Below are 25,374 nucleotides of genomic sequence, written 5' to 3' on the forward strand. Positions count from 1 at the left end.
ATTCTTTGATGATTGGAAAAGGAAACTGTTATATTGTTTTGTCCTAACTCTTAAGCTCATATTTCAATAATGTGTACTTGGCAACTGGTTGAATTATACGGGAATGACTGTTATACCTTTCCTGGACCTACAACTGATTCACAGTGATTGGCTAACAATGTTGTCAAAATTGATTTGTCAATAAAGGTGCTCCAATTGGTTCAAAATGTTAATCCCTGATGATTTATCAAACTTAGCTACAAACAAAGTCAAAGACTGAAGACCAACACCTTGAGGTTAAAATTACGGAAGATTCTCATGAGTGGATACCTTGCGGTATTCAACAGAGTCTAAAAAATACATCCAAAAGTATAGACTTGCATGAAGGAATAAAACAGATCACCAACACATCATGAGAATGCAGTGTGAATTTTATTTTGTGAGCTACATGTAATCAATCCCAAGATTAAAGAACTATATGTATGATAGTTATAATATCACAAGTGTTCAAACACTCAGGATGTCAGTATCAAAATATAAAAGAATCATAACAGCTCATAAACCATGAAAACTACAACAACAAAGATAAAACCCACAGTATTACTGAAAAGAATGTTAGGGTTTGAATATGGTCAATCCTAAGGAAAGACAAGGTCACAGGGTGCAAAATATGAATTGTTAATGAAAATATTAGGAGACATAAAAGAAAATCTTAGGAGATCTAAATGTTGCACTAAGTTTTCCTGTTTTAGTTTCATTTCCTGGTGTCAGCTGTTCAGAGCCACAGCTATAGACCTAGTCTTGTATGAAGAACTGCACATGACCTATAACTATTTCAATCAGTATTTGCAGACAATGATATAGTCAACTCACAAATTGCAATTTATAAGTTATGAATAATTTCTGATGACAGAAATTTAAGCATTGAATTGCTTAGACCCACACGAGCATCTGATTCCTCATTTTTCCTTATATGTACCTAGAATCAAACAAAAGTCATTATATTGATTTCCTCTGTGGATTACTTGCTTGCTGAAAGGAAACACAATGATTATTGTACTTTTCTAATGCAAAATAATTAGATCTGGTATCCACATGGCATATGCCACTATAATTACAATACCAGTGACATCACTTCAGTCTCCTTAGCTTTTCTTCAGGAAGTTCACATATACCTGGCATACTCTTTATAAACAAGAATTATACTTCTCTCCTTATTTGAAATGCATTTCTTAGAATTTAATCTGATATGTTCCATATTTCATAAAAAGTGAAGTACATGTACATCATAGTGATTATTGTCATGACTCATCTTATTTGGATGTAACCTTTTAACTAGATCTTTGTAATGTTCACTCTCCTATCACAATGAAATATTTCCTCTCTTCGAAATGTTTATCTCATATGATATGATTACTCGATCAGGTTAATGTGATAGGTCTGATATATTCCTGTGAGAACAGAAGTTTCTTGAAGACATTACAGTCCCCTTCAGCAAGGAATAGGCTCTCAACATCTACATGTATATGAATTCAAACTCAACTCACACATTGCCAGATTATATTCACTTTATTTTTAAACTTTCCAAGATTTAAACACATTCGATTTGTAAATACAAATATTAATCAAATACGTGCAGATAAATACTTATTTGCACTCGATCTGTTACATGTTGTGAACTTTGAGAATTTTAACTTCAAGAAACCCTGCAAATTATAAAAATAAATCTCCCCTATATACATATATATGTAAATTCAAAGCTAGTTCTCATTGAGAATGTGTTCATTTATCATTGCATGCTCTAGCTTTTATATACCCTGACTAAATACTTCAAATATTCCATACCATGTATTTGTTAATCTTTCAATTTATGCAAAATGTATAAACCTTTATCATTTTTTATTCAAATATTAATATAAGAAATCACTGTATAGTTTGTTGGGTATGTGGGTTGATTAACTACAATTTCAAAAGTTATGATTTATTCATAACTCTGTCACTGTTATGCAAATTAAATTATCGCACTTTCAATCGCATAGTTATGATCACCTCACATTGTAACCAACAAACTATAGACAAAGATTCCTTAATCATTTCTGCAGTGTCAAGAATGCACATTTTAATTGATTGTTTTAGTATATTTGGGACATCTTCTTTAATCAGGGCCCCACATGAAATGCAGAAGTCCTATAAGAATCGCATTCTATGTCAGTACGTTCATGATCATTTTCAATGTGACATAGTAATTAACTTTTACATGTATATTATAATAATCTTAAATCATTTTCAACTTGAAGCTTTTATATCTTACGCAAAGGTAGTGACTATTGAAGGAGGACACTTATATATTTTGGAATCATGAGGTCAAAGGTCAAGGTTACAACAAACTTGTAATCTCTGATTTTACTATGCTTTCATTGCGACACAATAAGTTGAAAATTTTCTTCAACAAAGAGTTTTCATGTTTTACACAAAGATATACTTGACTATTAAAGAAATTTAAGACACTTCCATATATTGGAGGCTTGAAGTCAAAGTTCAAGGTCACAACAGACCTTCAATCCAAGTTTGATACATTTTCTTTGTGACACGTACAATATCTTTAAAAGTTTCAACATACAGCTTTCATATTCTATAGAAAGGTAGATTTTTATTAAAAGAAAACAACGATAAATTGTGAGAATCACATTCATTGTGATGCAATATTTTGAACATTTTCAGTCAAAAACTTTTATATGTTATACAAAACATATTAAATGGTTTATGGGGGTTGTCTCCATGTATTTTTAGATTTAACTAGCTCTTATCTTTAAATAGCTTGCAGCTATTACTCATGTGCAGGAACCAGACATTGTTTCTATGCACATTCGTATTTCACTATTCTTTTGATTTGTAACATTGCGGTTGGAGTAATTCTCTTAAAGAAAAGTTTAGTAGTTATAGTTTGAATTATAGGATTTGCCATATCTCCAAACTGCACAGCTAGCTTATCCAACCTACAGAATGTTTTAGTTGTGAAGTCAAAGGTCGAGGTTACAGCAGATCATCCCACTAAGCTTACTACACTTAGACCTTTCATATTTGATATAGACAAACATGTACAGTAGTTGATCCTGCAGTTGAACATGGAAATATCAGGTCTGGGTCAATCCTCTCTGTCGATCATTACAAACATTAATGAATTTGGTGTCCTTATAGCACTAGTACATGTATTACATGAATTATGTTCTCAGCATCTTGGACATATTTTGACTCAGTCAGTTTTCTAGGTAATGAATAACTTTACAAACACATTATATTATCAAAAATATTTTGAACAGATGCATTTGTTATATATCAACTATAACAGATTTATCAACTTTTTTAGAAATCAAAATACATTAATGTATCTAATTTGAAAAATTGATCTTTCTACTGAAAAGAATTTTGTCCTCAAGATTAACAAGCAATTGTTCCTTAATTGTTATTCATGTAAGTATTTACAGTCAATTTTATTAGTATGGTGTGTACAATGTGTACATATATATTTCAAATGTTTTAATTGTAACAGTCTATACTTTGAATGCCTTGATTTTGTTTTCATTGACCTATCATATTGCAGTATTAATTTGCCAATGCCTGTCAGAGTATTGGACCTCTGTTTTTATAAAGTCATATCCCATGACTCTCACTTCTAAATTCTGAGAGTTTGGCAAAGGAGCAATCACTACCTATGTTTACGTCTTAGGTCTGACAGGCCATATGGTACATGCAGGGCTCAAACTTAATATATACCAAACACTCTGCCACTGAGCTACCACAACCAACTAACTCACACCAAACACTCTACCACTGAGCTACCACAACCAGTAAACTCACACCAAACACTCTACCACTGAGCTACCACAACCAACTAACTCACACCAAACACTCTACCACTGAGCTACCACAACCAACTAACTCACACCAAACACTCTACCACTGAGCTACCACAACCAGTAAACTCACACCAAACACTCTACCACTGAGCTACCACAACCAACTAACTCACACCAAACACTCTACCACTGAGCTACCACAACCAACTAACTCAAACCAAACACTCTACCACTGAGCTACCACAACCAACTAACTCACACCAAACACTCTACCACTGAGCTACCACAACCAACTAACTCAAACCAAACACTCTACCACTGAGCTACCACAACCAACTAACTCACACCAAACACTCTACCACTGAGCTACTACAACCAGTAAACTCACACCAAACACTCTACCACTGAGCTACCACAACCAGTAAACTCACACCAAACACTCTACCACTGAGCTACCACAACCAACTAACTCACACCAAACACTCTACCACTGAGCTACCACAACCAGTCCTTTGCTATGTGTTTTGAAATAGAACTGAAAGACACGAGTCATTAAAAGCTAAGGTTCTATATGTCATGGTTGGTGTTGGTACAGTTTAGAACCCTCATTGTTAGATGGTGGAGAACGCTTTGCATGGGTCTTTATATGTGATACTTCCCTCAATGTTAGTCTTGATATGAGAGACATAAACTCCCAACATTCAATGATTTTTATGAAGTATCACCCTATGTAAACATATTTCTAGACATTTAGAATGTATGTTTTGACCACTTATCATGAACACTTAAAACATTTTTAAATGATTTTCAACAGTGATTCATTATGTGAATTCAAAGTTAAATGATAATACTACAGTGCTCTCTCAATATATTGCCCCTCTGTTATAATGCCACCCCTGATTATTGCCTGAAAATTCCCCCAAACAGATTTCTCCCCATGTTAACACCCCAATTATGATGCCACCGGGCATAATGCCATATGCCACTGATTTTCACAAACAAATGGTCAAATTTTATAGGGTCAACCCCAGATAATAATGCCAATTACCTAACACCCATCAGTAATCACACCTGTACTTTGAGAGCAGTGCAGTGAAGTGTGACAGTCTGGGCAAGGACAACATGGTCAAGTCCATTACAAATAATTTCTGAATTAAACTCAATATTATCTAAATGTTTATACAGAGTGGAATCCAAATAAAACAGAATTTAATTTCTTTTGATTGCATGCCCAGTGAATTTTCAGTAATCAAATGGTGAATTTGTTATATTGCCACCCCTGGTTTATTGCCTAAATTGGTCTTGAACAAAAGTTAGCAATATATCGAGGGAGCATTGTACTATGAAAGTTATTACATGTAACTACAACAAGAAATACCTGTTTTGATCTAACATTAATTGTCAAATTACGTTACTCATAGGAGAGAGTACAGGAAGAGATGCCATCTCAGATGATGAACAAGAATCAAATATGAAGTCTGATATTGAAATAGAGGAAGAAGCAGACAACTACTATGAAAACAAACTGAAGGAAAGCTGTTTAAAGCAACTGTATCCCGCCATTTACGATGAAGAATGTGAGAGATACAGAATTCTGGAGAGGGTGGCAGGACTCTTCATTTACTTCCTTGGAATAAGGGGATCTCTGAGAATTGGTCCAACAGGATTTAGAACCTTTGCCAGGTAAAGGTTGTAGTTTTTCAGTTGAAAGGTCATTATTCACTACAGTTTAGTTCATGGTAAACCATACATGTCAAACTTAAAATAATGTCCCTCTGCACGCTGAATTAAAACTCACTCATTTTTCAAAAGAAGTGCAGCTGTATTGTACATGTGAAATAGAGCAATTGACAATTTATTGCAGAATTATTTTAGATCCAAACTGGGACAAAAATATAGCAAAAACTTCGTTTTTCTAAGCAGTTGATTGTTTTGCAAATTCAGTATTCATAAAATGTGCTAAAATTTGTCAGCAGTAATTTTAATATACTTTGCCTGTAAAATTTTGAGAATTTACATGTACTCGCAGACATGATAATTCTATAGATAAATTATTATATTATTTTTTCATTGCAAGAGTTGTCTTAACATTAGGATGTTAAAATGGTTGCTATACTTGTAGCATTATTTGATGATTAATACATAATTATGTAGCTGCATGTTTCAACAATGATTTGAATATTCAACAAATTCAGTCAGATCAACTGGTCCAGTTTTATTAATTTCTTTTTAAAGTACATTTAAGTTTCTGATTCACATTTATGTATCAGCATTGTGGCATATACATGTATATATGCATGATCAATATTTATTTTAAATATGTACAATGTACAACTTTATGAATAAACATGTAATTACCAATTAACTTATACATTTTGTTTAACTTAATTTCATCAAATAGTTGAAAACACATTGCTTGAACAAATAATAATAAAAAATTGCATCATATGGAAAGTAAATTGAATTTATAAAAATTTCCTTGTAGAAAATGTCGACTGAATAGAAAAGGCATGACAAATGCAGCTGTAGATATCATGTACATAGACCTACAGAGACGATGGGATCACATGAATCCAGAAAGAACATCTGGTAATGACCATCCCGCAATCAAATCAGCTAAAGACAAAGATCATTTAGACTCTCTTCCATTGCTTGATTGTCTCCATGCCTCTTTAGCTCACCTGATCTGAAAGCTCAAGTGAGCTTTTCTGATCACGTTTTTGTCTGGGGCGTCCGTCTGTCCATTACAAAATTAAATTTTAACATTTTTGGCTTCTTCTCCAGAACCACATAACTAATTTCAGCAAAGCTTGCCACAAAGCATTAATTTAATGGATAAAGAGGATTTAAGTTTGTTCAGATGAACTGTTACATCCTTTTTGAAGTGGAGATATTTAAGAATTATTAACAAATTGTGGCATAATATCATTTAAAAATCTTCTCCAAACTGCTTGGCCATTTTCAATCAAACTTGACACAAATCATCCTTGAGTAAAGGAGATTCAAGTTTCTTCAAATTTATCCCTATAAAGAGAAGATATTTTTTTTTTAAATGGCAAAAATAGAGTGGGGTCATTTAAAAATCTTCTCAAGAACCACTGAGCCAATAAAGTGGAAAAAAGTGAAAGCTTCCTGACATAAAGTAGATTTTTGTTTGTTCAAATGATGACCTTTTTATGGCACTAAAGTTTTTAAACCTTGTGACCTTGGTCTTGGAGTTTGACCTATTTCTAAAAAAACTTAACCTAATAATGAATATCTCCTGAACTATCTAAGGGAGAGCTTTTATATTTTGTATATAGACTTTTTATAGTAATGTAATGATTTGGAAGGCCATCAGAAGTCTGGCCTGCCATGAAGAGGTTGACCTCCAGTAAAGAGGCTAGCCATAGTTCGTTTTTGGTGTTGTCCGCATTGGCTGAACAGACCGTCGTCCAGGCTGCTATACTCATTGTCCGTCCTGAATAAGGCATCCTACAGTGAGTGTAGTGGTTGAAGGGCTACCACATATACTGTCCGTCCTGAATAAGGCATCCTACAGTATATGGGGTAATCCGAGGGCGACTGGGCTCTACATTTTGTTAAGTTAGCACTACCAGTTTATCGTTGCTTGCCTCTGATTGATATAGTGATTCTCTGTTTGATTATAATTAACCTAGATAAAGTTAGGACGTATTTGTATATTTTGGCAGTCCACTAAAATCATACCAATTAGTTTAAATTAGTTATTGTTGAATACCCCAAACCCTGGAATTGACCAGGTACGATCCCAGAATTTAATGTAAATACGTTACAGTAAAACCTTTTATTTCATATTATGATATGTGACTTAGTGGTTTTAACCATATCTAGAACAGCATGGTCATGTTAGTCATATTGGTATTGAGGCATCCCCAAGTTGTGTGAATTCAAGTTCAGTTATATTGTGACCCTTTGGGGCTATAGGTTTGGGTCATAATTTTTCATGAGAATAAAGATTGAAAAAAAATAATTCTTTGAAAAATCCCAACAGCTAAACAATAGCAGTGCCATGGTGACTCAGGTGAGCAATGTGGCCCATGGGCCTCTTGTTAAATTAAATCTGTATAGAATTCATTATCCATATGATACATGTACGTAATGTATGCAATCTTGGCACTTGCATTGTACATGTTGTGTTTAATTTAATGTGGACTTTTCATTAAGTTACAACATTGAGAAAATTGCTGAAAATTCCTGTAAGTGACCCAGTAGTTTGGTTGCTGGTTGCACCAGAATTTGTTCATTTAAGGATGGATTCTTCTCATATTTATCTAATACCTTGAGATGTTATATTTTAATATTAATATAAAATATATTTGATGTAAAGTCTTTCATCAGTATGGGCACTTTCAGTGGCATTTGTTTTTTAAGAACACATCTTGTTTTATACTGTTGCTGAATATTAGGCTTAGATATGCAGAATAGGAAAATCATCATAGATTTCACAGCCCTTGGGGCTAGTAAACTTTTAACTAATGCTCAGGTGACCAATAAAGCTTGTGGGCCTCTTGTTTACATTTAGAATCAAGTATCGGTGTCTAACGTTTTCAATGAAATGTTTCAGAATTGAAGTTTTGGGTATATTTCAAGACTTGATCAATATGATTTTTATCACTGATCAGAATTTGCAAACACAATTCAGTTTTCATTGGATAATACTTAAAAGCATGTATACCATATAAGTGGAATTTTTAGCGAGACACAAATTTAGCAATTTTCCCATAAAAAAAGTGAGAGGCTATTTTAGTGACTTTATTATTCCAGGAAAGATAATTATTGCATTTGATGTTACAGTAGTATAAATTGTTAGCAATGTTCAAATTTAGTGATCTCATCATTCTTGCTAATAATGCCAAATTAAATCCCTGCTAAAAAATTTGCTTATACAGTACCTTACTTATACAATGTAAACAAGTGTAATGATTTGGTAAATGTCTAAATGATGTAGTAAAATGATATCAATCTGTTTACCTGATAAAGATATAAGACTCATGGCAAGACTGAGTGTGACCTATCAACAGGGGATGTTTACTCTTCCCAGGCACCTGATCCCACCTCTGATGTGTCCAGGGGTCTATGTTTACCCAACTCTTAATGTTGTATTCTTATAGGAATTATGAGATTGATCACTGATTGTTGTCTTTTCTTTTTCATGCATGCACCGTAATAGGTTTTTAGTAGGAGTTCTTTAACCTCTATATTATTAAAATTCCTGAAACACGTGTGTGCATGTGCATTGTTTTTTAACTTGATATTTTAGGATTCACCATTATTTCTTCATTCTTCTTTTAAATCATTTGAAATATGCCTTGTAGGTATACATTAGGACTTGTATAATATACCTGGTTGGCATGGTCAAAATTACATACCATTATGTGTATATATATATGCACATTAGCTAAGTTTTTATTGAATAATGCTTAAACGTCTATAACTTTCTTGTTGTCAATGAATTGGTTTGGAAATTGAACTGTAAATTTATAATAATTAGGTTATCGACACATAGGCATAGTCATAATTTCTGACAAGCATGTCCGTTCGACTGATTTGATTTGATAATGCTATAATTTGTATAATTATTTTACAAATGACGAAAATAAGTGAAATTCACACTGTTTTTAATAATAATATACATGTCAATTGAACAATTGACTATACTGAACAAAACGCACCACTTGGGAGGTGGGGGATGTTTGAGGAACATCTGTAACCGTCCCCAATAAAATTAGCACTAGTTTAAATACAATTAACTTTGGAAATCTTTATTGAAGCAAAAGTCAGTACAGTGTACTTTCAAATTTTTCAAAGAAAGAAATAAAGGGATATTTTACTATGTCATTGAATTCCCCTATAATATAAGTTCCCCAGACCTCATTTTAGCATTTAATGTTGACAACCATGAATGAGAAAGGAATGTGGCCCCATAACCCACATACATGTAGTTCATAACAGAAGAAAATACAAGCACATTAATTCATGAGGGTATGAACTCGCAGTGATGCTCTAACTTCATGAAGCATGTTAGGGCTTCACGAAAAGTATGCTGGTGTGAAGCATTGCAGTTTATACCCTCATATATTTTTAGAAAATGAAATTTTTATATCATCTCTGTCAGAATCCCAATCGTTAAAATAGATGTACTATATTTTATCAAGATTTATAGTGCAATGTTCACAACTGCACTGCATTCATGAGGAAATGGCTATCATTACAATTTGTTAAGATATCAAAGGCAAAACCTTGGGAATGTAAATATTTGTTGCATATCATCTAATTTGTCTGAATGATGACAAGAATCCATCCTTAATATAATTCTGTCATTAAATCTTTTGGTAGAACTTTGTTGTGAAATATTTTAAAAATCCAAATTATGATGTTATTAATGTTAAAAAAAATGCACTAGTACCAGTATATACAATATGGCAGTGTAAAGGTTATACTGGGAGCTAGGTCATTATTTTTACATAAAAGAGAGAGAGATAAAACCCCAGAGAATTGCATATTTCATGTATTTACTGCTTGACTTGTCTAGTTTTACATTTTTTAAAAACATTTTGTGTTACAAATGCAAGAAACTTAGATACTTGCTCTTGGATCAGGGAAAAGTAAATAATTTAGTATGGATAAGCAATATAATTATATGTTTTTTGTTTTTAAAAACAATAAGTAAGAAGTATTTTAAAATATCAATATCTGTCACCATAAGGCACTTTAGTGATAGCAATTGAGTAGAAGCACATCACAGAGAATATTAATGAGAGATTTGCAGAATTGTAATGAACTAATGAGAAGCATCAAGTTTTCAACAAATGACATCTGTTTAAAGGTTCTGGTTTGAAAAGTATTGGTAGGTATTACAAAGCACTAGTCTGATATACAGTCCATCCATTAAGAAGATTTTATATATATATATATATATATATATATATATATATATATATATATATATATATACTGCTTTTGTCTAATAAACATATTAATTTTTCTTATCACTTAATTATGGTTATACATTATTTCTTTTCACACACAATATATATATATATATATATATATATTGGCTTGAAAGACAAACTTGTTAACACACTCTTATACACATTATATGTAACTCTTTACAAATTTTTTTTTTCAGGAATTGTTTTCCATACTAAATAATTTCCTTGTAAATTAATATTATATAACAATCACTGACCGAATGGTACCAATATATAATTTCACAACAACAGGAATACATGCAAAACAACCTTTATTTTTTCACCAGGAAAGAAAAGCAACGGTGGGTCCATAGTCAGTAGTAACACTGGTATATATGTGTCTTTTAGAGCTTTGTTGCGGGTGCTCATGATGTCTTCACTGGGTGTGTTGTAGAGCAGTAGTATTAACTATCACGTGATAGACACATATTTGTAGTGTTCAGCACTGTTGCAAGATGCTGTTATCAACAATACCCACTACCTATCACACTAGCTCTTGGGCAATGGGTTCTCATTGGATCGTAGTTATATGATGTTATGGGACGTTTGTGAAATTTTGTAGAAAGTTTTGATAGTATATGCACATGGTGAGATGTTGTCATTTATATATTCTATTCTTTTAATAATACATGTATAGAAATGTATCAAATACTAGACTAAGTACTCTGGCACTCGACGTTTTAAATATCTATAATAATAAGAATTGTCTCCTATAAACAAAATATTCACATGGTATATCACGCCGCGATCTTGGTTTTCTTTTGTCAACTTCCGTCCTCCCTTTGCCGATTTGTTACTTTTGAGAAGCAGTAGACGATGTTTGACGGTTCATTTTAGTCGATAAATGGAATTTATTTCCAGTTCACCATGACGATGCGAGAGGTGAGACCTTGACAGCGTTGCTTCTAAACGGCAAGGGTCTAATTATCATTATATCTAACTTTTCGCCTAAAATTGCAAGCAGCTGGTAAAAAAGAAAACAAAAATGGCGGCGTGATATACCTTGTGATATTTTGTTTATAGGAGACACTTTTCTTCTATTATAGATACTTAAATTACGTCGAGTGCCTGTGCTTAAGACCTAGTTATGCATTCAGGTATATTTTCAAACTAATTAAAATTAGATGTTACGTGTAGGAACTCACAAGCTCGCGTCTGTGTAGCGAGTATGTGAGCGGATCTAACATCTAATTTTAATTAGATTGGGTATATTTTGTAATTCATATTATGAAAATTTAATACATCAATAAATTCATTTGTTTAATGGTTCGTAAATAAGAATAGATATTATCAATTAAATGATTTACAAATAGACAAAATACTACATACATACATGTATACATGTGTAGGCTAGTATTCTAACATATCATATTACCGTGTTGTTCTCAACAGTATTATTCTGTGGGTTAAATCGAAGTCATTGTGATCATGGGTATTTAACTGAATATAGAGTCATTCCATAAAGAAATTCATGTATGAATAGATACTGTTCATACACGTAGTACTAGTACATGTACTTTAAAAAAAAAATACATGTACTAGTTCAATAGAAAAGATGTGTCTGTGTTTTCCTTATTAACAATGTTACTTTTGGCATTGATGTTTATTTCACAAAACTCTTATCAATCCACCTTTATTTCACAACGTCCTTTTCAATATCATTTAGATTATGAGAATATGGTCAGAGTATATATATATATAATTATGTTTCTTGTGAACTAATATATCATTTATTCATATGAGCTCTCTTTTAAAGTATGTAATTCTTGACTATGTTACAGGATTGTGTTATCAAGGGTTTCTTGATGCCTGCATGGAGATCGCCAGACGAAAGTTTTATGCTCCGACCAAGATAGAAATGTTAGAAAACTTGGTAGATCATTGTGAAATCAGTATTAACCTTAAAGACAATGACCTTGCCAACAATCTACCACGATTACACTTCCGCCGGTTAGGACTGCAGTATCGACAAGGATCTATGTACGCGATGCCTAGACGGGTGATTGATCAAATGGCAGAAGAGACAACGATCGAAGATTTGCTGACTGCTCACGAGAAGAAGCTAAGACAGGTCTCTAAAGAAGATATTGAAGCCTTTTTGCGGAAGAATAGAAGAATGACGTATTTACCTTCCTCCACCACTGCTATATTAGGTTCCTCGAAATCGGCCAATTCTGAATAAGATTCCAAAATCTCAGAGAGAGAAACACACAAATTTATTCAAATTATTGAATAAAGACTTGCTAATCGACTTCAAAGGAATAAAAAGAGCGTGAATCTTTCTCCGATGCAATTGCTAGATGCAATGCCTGTAATGGTTTCCCTTAATTAAGGTTAGTTTGTATGCACAGTGCCTGGTCTCAATTGCATATGACAATACCGTGATATATTTGAAAGATGACTTTTTATCAATTCTTGTGTAGTTATTGGGTCACCCGAGTAAACTCAGGCGACTTATTACAATTCGTCAGCGTCCGTCGTGCATTACATGTAACAACTTATCATTTTTAACTTCTTGATAATTACCATTCTAATTGTTTTCAATTTTGGTACGAAGCAATTAATTCTTCGGGATATTAGGGACATAAATTGTAAAATCCAGGATTCCTGCACCCCATGGGCCTTAGGAGTGGGACAAAACTGTCAAAATTTTACCATTTAAAACAAAATCTCCTCTGCAACCGCACATCTGTAAGAAAAACTAAATGCATAGTGATGTAGCTCCAAGATGGTCTAAAGAGCGTGAAGTCCTTTACCGAAATTTTAAATTTCCTGATCCCAGGGGTTAGAGGTTATGGTATGGGGTGGAACCAAAATGGTCATTGATTAAATGTATTAACGATTGGCCATTTTTAACTTCTTGATAACTACCATTCAAATTCTTATCAAATTTCGTATGCAGCATCTTTTGCACAAGGGTGACATGAATTGTAAATTTCAGGACTCGGGGTAAAAACTGCCAAACATTGACCAATATTCAAAAATCTTCTGTACAACTGTACATCTGTAAGAAAAACTAAAGGTAGAACAGGAAGACCAAAATTGCTACCAAAATTGTACATTTCATGATCCATAGGGTAGAGATTCTGACACCAGAGTGAGGCCTTTGGTATATACATTGTATTGTGTATACATGTATGTGTTAACATTTGAATGATATCTTCTTTAAATTAAAGCTATTGATACAAAATTGAAACTAAATAGATATATAGAAGGAGTAGGTAGTCCTCTACAAAAATTGTAAACTTTGGTTCCAGGGTTAGAATTTAGCTTAGATATGCAGAGCCGGATTTTTTTCCTTATATTTCATAGCCTTTAAGGTTTGTGATACTTTTAACTAACTCAGGTGACCGATAAAGCCTGTGAGCCTCTTGTTACAATGTATATGGCAATGTTTGAAAATAACACTCTTGTGTATCCTTAATCCCAAAGTCTTCAGTTGTATGTGATAACATTTGTACATATAACTATTATTACTATATTTTTTCTCAATATTTAGATATATTAAGAAAAAGATTGATATCTTTATTATAAGCCAGTGTACATATGCATATGTATAACCTTCCATTCCTTGATGTGCACCCAAAAAATGTATCACTTATGAAATTACAAAACTAGTAATAAAAAAGAAGGAAGGTATTTTAAAACACTTGTGCAACTTTCACAACCATACAGAAAGGCACTCACGTGATATGGTAATTTAATGAATATTCTTGCAAGTAACTTAGTCTTTTAAAACGACATTACATATACATGTATGTAGATGGTCTATAGTAATGAATTGCTGCTGATGTTGTTGACGTGACGCACGACACTGGTGGCAGAAGAATAAAAATATGGTATCAGAAATTACAAATTTTCATGCATTTCTCGAATTTTTTAACATTTTAGAATATAATTATTTAGTACCGTATGGTTACCTCGCCACGAACAAAATGGCCTTGTAAGATACTATGAGTCTTTTGCCAAGAAAATATGATTATGTTAACAAATGTCGCACAATGATGTCTTCATCAACTAAATTTTTCGACGGCATTTTAAACAAATTGAAAGTTAAATCAGTTTCAGGGTAATGCGTTAAGCATTGCAAGCATACCAAAATCACTTCCACACTAGCAAATTTTGATGTTTGAATTGTTGAAATTCTATTATACATAATATACTTGTATATAATTTATTGAAATTTTATCAATCAAAATTTAACGTTCATGTAAGAATGTACAAAAAAATTGTGAAATACAAATAATTGGTAATTTTGTATCATTAAACGAGTTAATTTTCGTGTCTTAAAAATTATCCTGTTTCAGAAATTTGAACGTGTCCGACTTATGTCAGAAGTATTTACGATATCATGCATAGCGTTTTAGTCGTGCATCTTCATTGAATTTGTTGAGAAATCTTCTATATGATACAATAAATTTACTTTCGTTTTAAAAATCAGATTTGTATAGGCTTACAATGTGCCCCACGTGTCATGTTAGAATTTTGACGTAATGTTCGGCGAGCTTAATATTTTATGATGTGTCATGTGACGTCATGGCCTGGAGGTTATAAAACTTTTACTGTACTCATACTCAAACTCAAGCATGTTTGTTTTGAGTACTACTTTGAGCAAGCTCCAAAAGCATACCGGTACTCGAAAAATTTTGAGCATGTACTCCATTTGAACGTGAGAATGATTTTATAAATTTTTTATAACCTTCACTTTTGAGTATGAGTACGATTTAGAGTACAGAGTTTGAGTATGAAAACGTGCTCAAAAACCTCCAGGCCAGGGCATTAACAAGTATGGGAAGTATAATATAAGGAAGGATTGTACGTTGTATTTACTAATGATTTTAAATAAATATTTGAGATTGGTATTTAGAAGCACTGTGCACGAGGCATTGTAAACTATGTTCGCTGTTCCAACTATGACTTACATGCAAATAGTATCTGTTCCATGGATAACCATTGTATGATTGTATATCATGTATTCTAAACAACATTTTAAATTCACTATTATGAATTAGAAATTTGTATAAATACATGGTACTTTCATCTTTTTTCTGTTCAAATCATTTAAGACCATTAGCGTTTTGATTTTAGTACACTATGTTGATATTAAACTAAATGATTTGAAAATTGAATAATGTTAAATTAAAATGTATTACTTTATATCTAATCTGAAGCGATGCAGTGCAATACATTTTGTACATCGTAATGGTGTTTAGATGTAACGCTTTATTATGGACATTTACAGTTTATGTCAAAGTGCCATATCAAAGAGCGCCACATTTGTAGTTAATAGAAAATGTCATTGTTCTAATCCATATCAGTAGAATGTTTAAAGGAAATCTACATAATTTTCAAAACTGAAAAAAAATTGATCGGCAGATTGTGTTTTTCATTTGTTAATACACCATGTACATGTGTTTTTAAAATGTACTTTTTCAAGTATTATACAAATGTACTTCAATAGTACCTTTTGAATTTCAGGCTCGGGAGTTATAAAACTGAGACGAGCTCACTTTTCATCTCTGTCTCGCTCCACTATTTATGTTTACATAGCCAGTATTTTTTGAGTCTCTTAACTTTATATTCTTGCTAAATTTTTGTACTTTACATTTGTATCAAGGAGAAATAAAAGTATTACAAAAAATTGTGTACAAATGTTTTCTATTACTAGTGCATTGAAGATAGTATGCAAATTTCCTGACGATAATCTGCCATTTACATGAGAAACTGATTGCTTTCAGAAAATATACTAGTAGACTAGCATTAAGATTTCTTTGTGCTGCTTCAGTATACATATTTTTGCCTTCCTTTTATCGAGTTGTTGATTTTCTATATATGTACATGTACAGTCCCTGAAACGCTCAACTTTCCCACTTTAACGGTTAATGCACGCAGTGCGAACGGTGTGTGAACGCATTGTGGTTAACGGTGAGGGAGTCAAATGGAGCGCAAAGTGAACGGTGAATGCAAGATGAGCGATTTATTCGGAAAGTCTCGGATATATACGAGGGCTGTTCGATATGTAATGTGTATTGTACGATATCTCAAATGCATTCGACTCTGTGAAATGAACACTACATCCCTTCAAAATATTCTCCGCGGTTTGAAATACATAATTTCAATCTCTGAGTCCATTTCTGAAATGCGTTACGGTACGCTGATTTAGGTAAACCTCTGAGGCACTGACTGATGGCTGAACCAAGGGCTTGTCAGGACTTGTAACGACGACCAGATAGGAATAAAGTCGCATGGGGCTATATCTGGAGAGTATGGTAGGTGTTACAAGATGGTAACCTTCTCCGACTTAAAAAATTGCTTCACAAGCTCAGATGTATGTAATGGAGCATTATCATGAAGTAGACGAACATGCCTAAATCCTGACATAGGGCGTCGTTTATGATATTTCTTAAGTTTTTTTAGTATAACATGTCGGTAATACCGACCTGTAACACTTGCCGTTCGGCACTGGAATTTGTACGGCTATACCATCACATGAGAAGAATATGCAACAGAGAACCTTCTTTGTGCTAATGGTTCTTTTGGGAACTACAGGCCTTCTGCCGTGTTTAGTTAGCCATATTTTGTTTCCAATTTTTCTTACTGGTTCGAAATAGTGAATCCATGTTTCGTCACCAGTAACAATGTTTGCAAAGTGTCTTTGATTGAATTTGGGAAACATTTTGAGCAATTGCTTAGCGGTTTGTACTCGTACCCGTTTTTGGTCATAATATGCGGTATCCATCTGGCAGAAATCTTTCGCACTTTCAAAATACGCTTTAAAATGAAATGCGCCCGCGATAGTGATATGCCAACAGCTTTGGCAATACTACGAATCGTGTATTTGCCATCACTTTCAATTATTTCCCTGACTTTTGAGAATTTGCTTTGCCTGTTACAGTCACAGGTCGGCCAGATTTTGCTGCATCTTTGACGGACTGTGATAGTCCGAAATTTCCTTCTCCACCTACGAACTGTCTCATAACATACCTTATCAGACCCATAAATTCCCAATTCAGTAAACAATCTGCATTACCGAATGACCGAGTTTTGTGCAAACTTTTATATAAGCTCTAATTTCTTCAATATTCTCAAACCGTTTCCCAACCATTTTTACAACGACTGGCTCTATTGAAATGACTATATGCTTAAAACTATGTGGAGCTGAAGGTTCGTGTTTATACCGTTGGAAAGGTATTGAATATTGCATTCATGAGTATCATCATCCACGAAATTGTGCAAGGCGTTATCTCGCTGTGGCACAATACATATTACATATCGAACAACCCTCGTATATAGGGTTAATAAGCTCTGAAAAGGCTCGGTCATTCTTGTGAACCTTGATATTGTCCAAATGGCTGGTTCTGTTAGCAGTAGATGTTGTTGCAGATATATACATATACATTTATATATATATATATATATATATATATATATATATAGAGAGAGAGAGAGAGAGAGAGAGAGAGAGAGAGAGAGAACTTCACTACTTTGAAGTATAGGTTCGATGTGAAAATTTGTACAATAGATGCGAAATGTTTCCCACTTTTCTGAATTTCGCTGTCATAGCGTGGTCTACCGTAGGTTGGTAAATGTCCCGAGTAAAAATAAACAGTTAAATTTGCGAAAAGAATGACGTACAATTATATTAGTGCTTTTTAGCTCCCCTGATCCAAAGGTTCAAGTGAGCTTTTCTGATAAAAAATTGCTCGTTGTCTGTCGTCGGCGTCGTCGTTGTAAATTTTTCACATTTTCATCTTCTCCAGAACCACTGGGTCAATTTCAACCAAACTTGGCATAAAACATCCTTGGCTTTCAAGTTTGTTCAAATGAAGGAACATGCCTCCTTCAAAGGGGAAATAATCACAAAAATGCAAAATTGGGGTAGGGTCATTTAAAAATCTTCTTAAGAACCACTAAGCCAGAAGAGCTAAGATTTACATGACAGCTTCCTAACATAGTGCAAATTCAAGTTTGTTCAAATCATGGCCCCCAGGGGTAGGTTGGGGTCACAATAGGGGATCAAACTTTTACATGGGAATAAATAGAGAAAGATGAACCTATAAAAATCTTCTTCTGAAGAACCAATGGGCCAGAAGAGCTGACATTTATATGAAAGCTTCCTGACATAGTGCAGATTAAAGTTTGTTTAAATCATGCCCTCCGGGGGGTAGGTTGGGGACACAAAAAGGGATCGAAGTTTTACATAGAAATATATAGGGGAAATCTTTAAAAATCTTCTTCTCAAGAACCACTGAGCCAGAAGAGCTAAGATTTACATGAAAGCTTTCTGACATAGTGCAGATTCAAGTTTGTTCAAATTATGGCCCCCAGGGGTATGTTGGAGCCACAATAGGGTATCAAAGTTTTATATAGAAATATATAGGGAAAATATTCTTCTCAAGAACCAATGAGCAAGAAGAGCTGAGATTTACATGAAAGCTTCCTGGGGCTTCAGGGGCGGGACAAAAATTGCCCAAAATTGCCCATTTTTTCAAAAATCTTCTGTAGAATCGCACGTGTGTAAGGAAAAACTAAATGCACAATGATGTAGAACAGAAGGGCCTCTACCAAAATTGTAAATTTCGTGATTCTCGGGGATGGGGTTTTGACCCCAGGGTGGGGACAAACTTGGTATATAGTATTTATATTTAAGTTTGCTGATACTGTATAAAATCTATATAAATCTAAATGCATACTTAGAAATAGCAGAAAAGGATGTACAAAAAATGGCGAATTTCACAACCCAGGGTTTTGATTCTAGGGTGGGTCCAAATAAGTCATATCTTTTAATGTTTTAGTGTTAATACACCTATTATATTATGTAAAGCTTCTCATCAGTGAGGACATTGGGGTTTTAAGAACACGTCTTGTTCTACACTGTTGCTGAACATTAGAATTTTAGCTTAGATATTCAGAACAGGAATTTTTTTTAGATTTCATAGCCCATGGAAGTAGTGATACTTTTTCACTAGTACTCAGGTGACCTATAAGGCCTGTGGGCCTCTTGTTAAGAATCACGGGTCTTTCGGGTATGAACTTAAAGTCGGATGTCCCCGTGTCGAGGGAGGCTTAAAAAACCTCACACTTTTCACTCAAAGTCAATAAAAGCGTGCAATCGATGTCGCCGGCACTTTATTAGAAAATAAGTAGTAGTTACCCCATATGATATTGTTGGTTATGTGCAGATACCCGATGGGTGTGGTCATAATGACACGAGGGAGCGTAGCTCCCGAGTGTCATTATGACCACGCCCATCGGGTATCTGCACATAAATCAACAATATTATATGGGGTAAGTGACTTGTACCATAGTTTACTATTATTCATTATATTTTATTATAGCTTTCGGAACCGCGGTCGCCTGTTTACAATATGATGCCAATTGTTATGTCTTTACATTACACTTTGTACACCATATATTTCTATCATAATGACTGTCTATCGCCGAAAAATGTATGTTCATTAATTGTTTTTAAAAGGCCGTTTTTAAAGTGCATATAAATGTTTGGACTGTTGGTTTTAATATCTTTATTATATCATTTACGCATTCTCCGACTTTTAGTACCGGTATTGGCTTTAAAGAATTGAAATTTAAAGATTCAAATAAAATTCTAAGAACCCAAATTCGTGCATTTTTCTGTTTAAAAATTTAGCAATATATTCAACTGATGATGGTGGTTACTTTTTTGAAAATCCTATTTGATATCCTTCATTCTAATACATATTTTGACTAAATTGGCTGGAAAAACATTTACATGTATATACAATAGATTTTAAAAAATGGTGAAACATAAGAGAGAGAAAAAAATAAGAATTATAAGATGCGAAACCATAAAAGAAACACAAGTCTGATTCACTCTGTCCGCTAAACAAGTTTATCTCTCAAACGCGTTCTTATCACGTGACTGGGACTTTTATAAAACTCTTTATAAATGATACCCGTATTTCTACGTACACGTGTTTCTCGACTTGAGGAGAATATGGAAATAGAAAGTCTTTGGGACGAGACAATTGACGATATTATCTTGTATCAATGCTTAAGTGAGATTCAGTGCAAATATCTATAATGTATTTGGAGAACTTAGTCTGAGTCAGTTATCCGTGTTTGATATGTGCAATGACGATCTTTAGGAACTTCATACAGTGGACAGTGATGGGTTTTTTTTTCGAGAATGTGGGCGGGGTTTGAAGAAAAGTGTGGGTTATGTACAGATAACCCACACTTTTAACAAAAGAAAGCACACCAAACTATGGTACAAGCTATATCAAATCATATATTTTGTGTGCTATACATTCATGGACCCATAGCCTCCCTAGGCATGGTATACTTTTTATTTCCCCTTTACTTATAAACTTGGTAGGAAGCGTAGATACCCTAATTTTGTAACATACGTGACTGTCGCCGACTCAATTTTTAAAATTGAACAAGCAAATATAAAAATCTGAGAGCGTGTTTTTTAATTTTCTTTGCGTTTATATCATTTGTATTTCCTAAATTTTCATTCAATAAAAGTTTAACACCTTTTGCGTATGATTTTAAGCAGTGGTGTATATATTACTCCATGTCGCCAGATTATATTATGTGATCATAGGGTCAATTAAACACCCAATGTATGAACAAAGATTTCGTATTATCTTAATGTTTTTGATCGATTTTGGCGCCAAAATATTCAAAAACTTTGAGAAAATATTCATCAAGCGATATTTAGATGTGGCATTGAGAAGAAGTTATCATTATTCTCAAAATTTTGCATTTCGATTTTAGAAATGTAACATACGATACGATAAACTTTTTATGAAAACGTATTTGCAGAGCAAATGTTACCCCTTTTATGAAAATGTCGTAGTGTACAGAGAATGAAAATAGAAACATTTCTTTTGCAGAAGTCATTGGTTGGTCTGAAATTTGACAAACGTGTCAAGATGTAATATTCGTGATGTAACATTCGTTACCGAGAAATTAATTAAAGGAAATGATATAACATTTTCCCGCGATTAATTTTCTCTTACGGTAAGTACTGTTACAACAACTGCAATGTTTGATATACAATATTGATTAAGCAGATGAAATGTTTTGGTCTGAATTTGTTCTTCTGATATCAAAGAATGTATATCGTATTCCAAATATCTCGAAATTCCTATGGTGTAAGAATTACATTGAGTAGAACGCTGGTAACATACGTTACTCAATGTAAGGTATGCTACTTAGTCAAATGCTTGATTAGACATCAAATATTGAACTACATATTGACAAAATATCATCATTAACGATATGTTTGTTGAATATCAACTATGTTATGAAGAAACAAATGTGTTATTGTTCCCGCATTCACTAGCATATACAGATATCCTCTGCAAGAAATACAGGCCATGCTTTTCTCTGCTACTGTCCTATTTATGATACATGTAACTATGCAACTCTACATTTATCAATTTGCTAGAATTCAGCATCTTTTCATAATATATCTTAGAAATGAAGGGGTTAATCTCTTATGATTGTTCTATGCAATCTTATAGAGAAATCATTAAAAAATATTTTATCTGAGTGTAACGTATGTTACCAGAAATTCCGTTACGTAATATTATTCTACTATTTTTTCAGAAATGGCGCTTGTGAGAGCAGAAGTACAGAATAACTACCATGAAAAAAAAAATGTATTAAAATATAAGAACAACCATGAAAAAATGTTTTAGAAATAATATTATATGCTCCCCTTGTGGCAATACTGAAAAGGTAAAATGTCTGTATAGACAGTGAAAATAAAGGTTTAACTACCGGTCAAAGGCTATCATAATGATACATGTAAGTTTTGTCTCTCAAAATACTTATAAGCAACTGGTCATTGGAGTAATTTTGTATGACCTTTGACCTTGTGACTTGAAATCCAATGGGGTTCATCTATTCATAAGGGGGCACCAGTGTTTCAAGTTTGATGTCTATCAAGGAAAGACTTCTCAACGGACAATAGCGTATGTCCAGAGTAGTTTAACCGTTGTCCTTTTGACCTCAAAATCAATAGGGGACATCTATGTCTTAAGGTTCACGTTAAATATTCATTCATATCACAGCGTGGTGGATTATACTGACAGTTTCTATGGAAAGGTATTCCAAAATAAGCAACAAAAACATAAGATTCGGTATACATTTAATCAAAATGTTGGGAAATTAAACATTTTCCTTATTATTATTGTAAACAGATTGTTAGAAATGGGTAAATATGTTTCTTTCCATTTTTTGAATAGAAATGATGTGTTTATAGTAATGAAAGGACAAATAAGAAACATGCGTTACTTTCATTGTTTATTATAACAAAGAGCAATCCAGGTTTCAAAATATGTGTCTGTTATTTCTATAAGAATCATGAGCATTTATATAGCGAAACATCAATCTTTTACTTTTGTTTTAATCGCATATTTTTTCCAAATTAACAAATTCAGAAGAAAAGACACATTTGGTAAATTGTTTTGCTTGTCTACGTTATATTTCTATTAAAATTGATATTTCTATTGAATTAAGTGATGTTATGATTTTGCAACATCAGTCGTAAAGAATAACTGATGATGATATCGTTTTGGCATAATATTTTCATGGATGTACTGTTGTGTAAGTGTTGAAACATACGTTACATAATTATAGCGCTACTTCATTTACATACAAAAAAGCTATCGTTCTATATCTATTGCTAGTCTTTTGTTTTCATGTTTCATACATATTGAACTGTTCGAGAATATTTGTTAATCAATTTTATTTTCTGCCGTTTCAAAGATATTGAAAGCGATATCTAGTCGTTTATTTTGCGCTCTTAAAATCTTATTGCTGACTTTTACAGCAGATAATTCTTGTTGTGTTGATTAAATATTCTCTTTGAAAACCTGTCTTTCGCAAATTAGAAAAATATATGCTCAGTCAATTCCAATACAAGTTATGGAATAATACATGGAAAATTAATGTTTATCTTATATATTATCATGTCAAGGACTCAGTAACGAAGGTTACATGTGAGAAAAATCTCGAAAAATATACCATACTTTGACCTACTGTAAAAAAAAAAATCTGTCATACTTAACTTGAAACAATTTAAGGTGAGTGTTCAACAGATATTTACCATTAATAAACGCATGTTACCATATATATTTTGAATGGTCGATAAACCATGATTTTGAAACCCTCAATTACACGCTTTTATTGACTTTGGGTGTTTTGTCGCATCCACCATTATCAGTCGAAAGTGACGTAACATTATGCGTGATGCGTGGCACTGTCTGAGTGAGGTCAGATAATGCGCACATTTTTTGTAAAGGAAGCAAATACTAGTTTAGCAGAGGAATACACTGTACTCTGCTCAGAAAAACGTGTTAAGTTATATACAGTATGTTTAAATGTGAAACTTCAATATTATGAGCGATTTTACAATATCTAGACTAAAGAATTTAACAAAAACGATGTTTATATCCCTTTTAAAAGAATTAAGTCTTAAGAGCATTATCTGTATTATCTGTAACCTGATCGAACATGTACTTGGATCTTGGTCAAAGACGTGAATGCATTGAGTTAAGAATTTAAAAGACCAATGCGAATACGTTTTGGATACACTTTATGGGAAAAGCCTCGACACAATGGATAAGCCTTGTCAGAAATGGCGAGTTAGGTGTTTATATGTAACACTTTTTGTAAGTGTGTATGTTACAGCTTTCATAATTCTGAAACTCATTCTGCAACCGTTCTTAAAGTGTGGAGAGACATCAACGAAACCTGTCCGAGAGTTTGAAGGACCATTTACATAGTTGCACAATGGACATATTTTGCTATTCAACCAGGTGTATTTGTTTCTGTGATTCGCTGTGACGTATTAATCACACACACGGGAACATTTATTGTCATAACAATGTATAGGTACAGTATGAGATGTGTCCGGAAGTATTTACTTCTATTGACGGGAGTCGGTATAGTTATTTTCGGAATAGTGATCCTGCTGTACATAAAAAGGTCAGAACTGCATTGTGTTAGTATTCTTGGGGACCGTTACGCTTCATATGTACGAGATACTGAAGTTGCTTTTCCAACTAAGGAGGAATTGACAGACTACCGGTATAACATGCTCGTTTGTCTGTATGAAATGTACACAAGAACTCTACAGTACCATTGTAAAAGATTTCGACGTTTCGGAGAGATTCCCAGGAAAGGATGGTACATATGTTTAGACTTCCTAAAACCAGCACCTCATAATTGCAGTCTAGTTTCAGCGAACTCAGCATTCGACGAGTCTGAATTCGTCAAACATGTTCAAGAGCATTGTATATGTGAATTTCATAAACTCCTTATTCCAAATGATTTTGAGGTGGAAAATATAAAAAAAACAAAGATAGATCTCCTGACCTTTTCCATCATGAAAAATGACGATATGGTTTCCTTGAAGAAAATTTTGGATGCATATGCTTTCAACGTACACCAGTTGTTAATTGAAATACATTCAGGTTCACTAATGCACTCCAGTGCAGGTGTCAGAGACCTCATTTCTGTTTTTCAGGACTTGCATTGGAGAAACTTTA

General features: G+C 33.3%; 1 protein-coding gene across 3 annotated transcripts in view; it reads left to right on the plus strand.

The window, feature by feature from the left end:
• The window catches only part of LOC130051748 (tubulin polyglutamylase TTLL11-like), a 31,929-nt gene extending 17,499 nt beyond the window's left edge, over nucleotides 1-14,430 (plus strand). The window contains exons 6-9 of one of the 3 annotated variants that reach the window (XM_056154331.1): nucleotides 5,258-5,519; nucleotides 6,322-6,425; nucleotides 11,116-11,130; nucleotides 12,610-14,430. In XM_056154331.1, coding sequence (XP_056010306.1) covers nucleotides 5,258-5,519; nucleotides 6,322-6,425; nucleotides 11,116-11,130; nucleotides 12,610-13,010 — 782 coding nt within the window. In that variant the 3' untranslated portion in view covers nucleotides 13,011-14,430. Of the gene's footprint in view, nucleotides 1-5,257; nucleotides 5,520-6,321; nucleotides 6,426-8,021; nucleotides 10,706-11,115; nucleotides 11,131-12,609 lie in introns of those variants that run through there. The other 2 variants (XM_056154332.1, XM_056154333.1) reach the window with 2 other exon arrangements.
• Nucleotides 14,431-25,374: the final 10,944 nt, after the last annotated feature.

Source organism: Ostrea edulis, chromosome 2 (assembly GCF_947568905.1).
Source record: "Ostrea edulis chromosome 2, xbOstEdul1.1, whole genome shotgun sequence".
Taxonomy (NCBI): Eukaryota; Metazoa; Mollusca; class Bivalvia; order Ostreida; family Ostreidae; genus Ostrea; species Ostrea edulis.